The 1,469-nt window shown below is 50.9% G+C and overlaps 1 protein-coding gene across 1 annotated transcript in view; it reads left to right on the top strand.

The window, feature by feature from the left end:
• Nucleotides 1-94: 94 nt before the first annotated feature.
• Nucleotides 95-1,469, top strand: part of LOC113207110 (cyclic GMP-AMP synthase-like receptor) — a 10,435-nt gene continuing 9,060 nt past the window's right edge. The window contains exon 1 of the mRNA XM_052273945.1: nucleotides 95-330. Within this exon, the coding sequence (XP_052129905.1) occupies nucleotides 221-330 (110 nt within the window). The 5' untranslated portion in view covers nucleotides 95-220. The remainder of the gene's footprint in view (nucleotides 331-1,469) is intronic.

Here is a 1,469-nt window from a genome sequence, read left to right as displayed (position 1 = left end):
TTTCGTTAATTTTCTCCCTCCCGACTCGCCGCGGTATTCCCCTGGGTGCGGCCGCTACGCTGATAGGCTCCTCAGCGTGGGCTGGTCTCGTCCCGGCCCAGCTCGGTTGGGTTGGGCTGTATCCGTTGACCCAGTCAGTCGTACGCTGTCGCAGAATCAGCGTCTCTTTCCGCTTACACTCGCGGTAAGCTGTTCGCTTGTGTGGAAACACATCCGGACGATGTGTCTGCGCCTGCTGCTCGCCGGCGGCAGCCTGGCCCTTCTCCTAGGGATGGTCGCCTGCGGCCAGAAAGGAGCAGCAACCAGTGTTACTAGTGAAGGTGACAACAGGTTAGTAAATTCAACGACAACCATCCAACCATCTCGTAAGTTAGTGTGGATACAGAGTTCAGGAAAGGCAAGCGTGATTTTAACGCTTCACAAGCTTTAGGTAGTCAATCAGGAACTAACTTTCATGATGCCAGGTGTGAAAGTCACGCTGAGCGTGAATTTCACGCTCAGCGTGATGTTCACACCCCGTGTGATTTTCAGGCCCGGTGTGATTTTCACGCCGCGTGAAAGTCAGTTCCTGCCTGGCTAAGTGAAGCTTACGAAGCGTGAGCGTAAAAATCACGCTTGCGTTTTATGAACTCTGTATCCACCTTAAATCTGCTATAGTCCAGTCAACGAAGGCGAAACCCCGTATGCACCCACAACAAATTGAACCAAAACGTTTTTTTGCAGAATCCAGTAGAATGGATCCGTATGAACACCCTAAATAGGGTATTTCACCCAGTTTAAACCGGATCCAAAGAAGAACAGTAATGCTTCCTGAACTATTTCCTCCTTGACGCTCATTGGCTAACGCGGACGAAGTTCGTGAACCCGCCACCAGGTCAGCGAGTGCCCTAGTGTCGGGTGCGAGAACTTCGTCCGCGTGAGCCAATGAGCGCCAGGGAGGAAACAGTTCAGGAAGCATTATTGTTCTTCTTTGGATCCGGTTTAAACTGGGTGAAATACCCTATTAAAGTCGGGAAGCCCCTTTTTGTAACACGAAGGGCGAGGGGTCTCCGACTCGCATAATACTCAGTACACGTCGCCATAATACCCTTATAATACCCCATAATACTCATAATACCCATAATACCCATAATACCCATAATACCTCACAAGGTAGATGTACGCCAGACCACGTCTCGCGTAACAGGCTTCGCGATAGCTCACGAAACACTGTTACGCTGCGACGCGCCTGGCATGCATCTACCTTGGCCTGCGGCGCTGACACCCGAGTCAGGTAGTGCCAAAATGTGCACAAAGATACGGGCCTCCGGCCCGTCAACGCCCGTCACTTCGACTGATCATGCAGGGTTGTACATTTTTTCGCTTATTTTCGTCAAAAACACCCTCTAGCGCCTCGACGGTTCAAGCTAGAGCAAAACGGACAAAATTTTCGCTCATAGGGCTCTACTTTGATGAGTTACCCCTTAGGA

This window comes from Frankliniella occidentalis, unplaced genomic scaffold (genome assembly GCF_000697945.3).
Source record: "Frankliniella occidentalis isolate FOCC.00 unplaced genomic scaffold, Focc_3.1 Scaffold317, whole genome shotgun sequence".
Taxonomy (NCBI): Eukaryota; Metazoa; Arthropoda; class Insecta; order Thysanoptera; family Thripidae; genus Frankliniella; species Frankliniella occidentalis.
The sequence above is the reverse complement of the archived record's forward strand: the minus strand, read 5'-3'. Positions and strand labels throughout refer to the sequence as shown.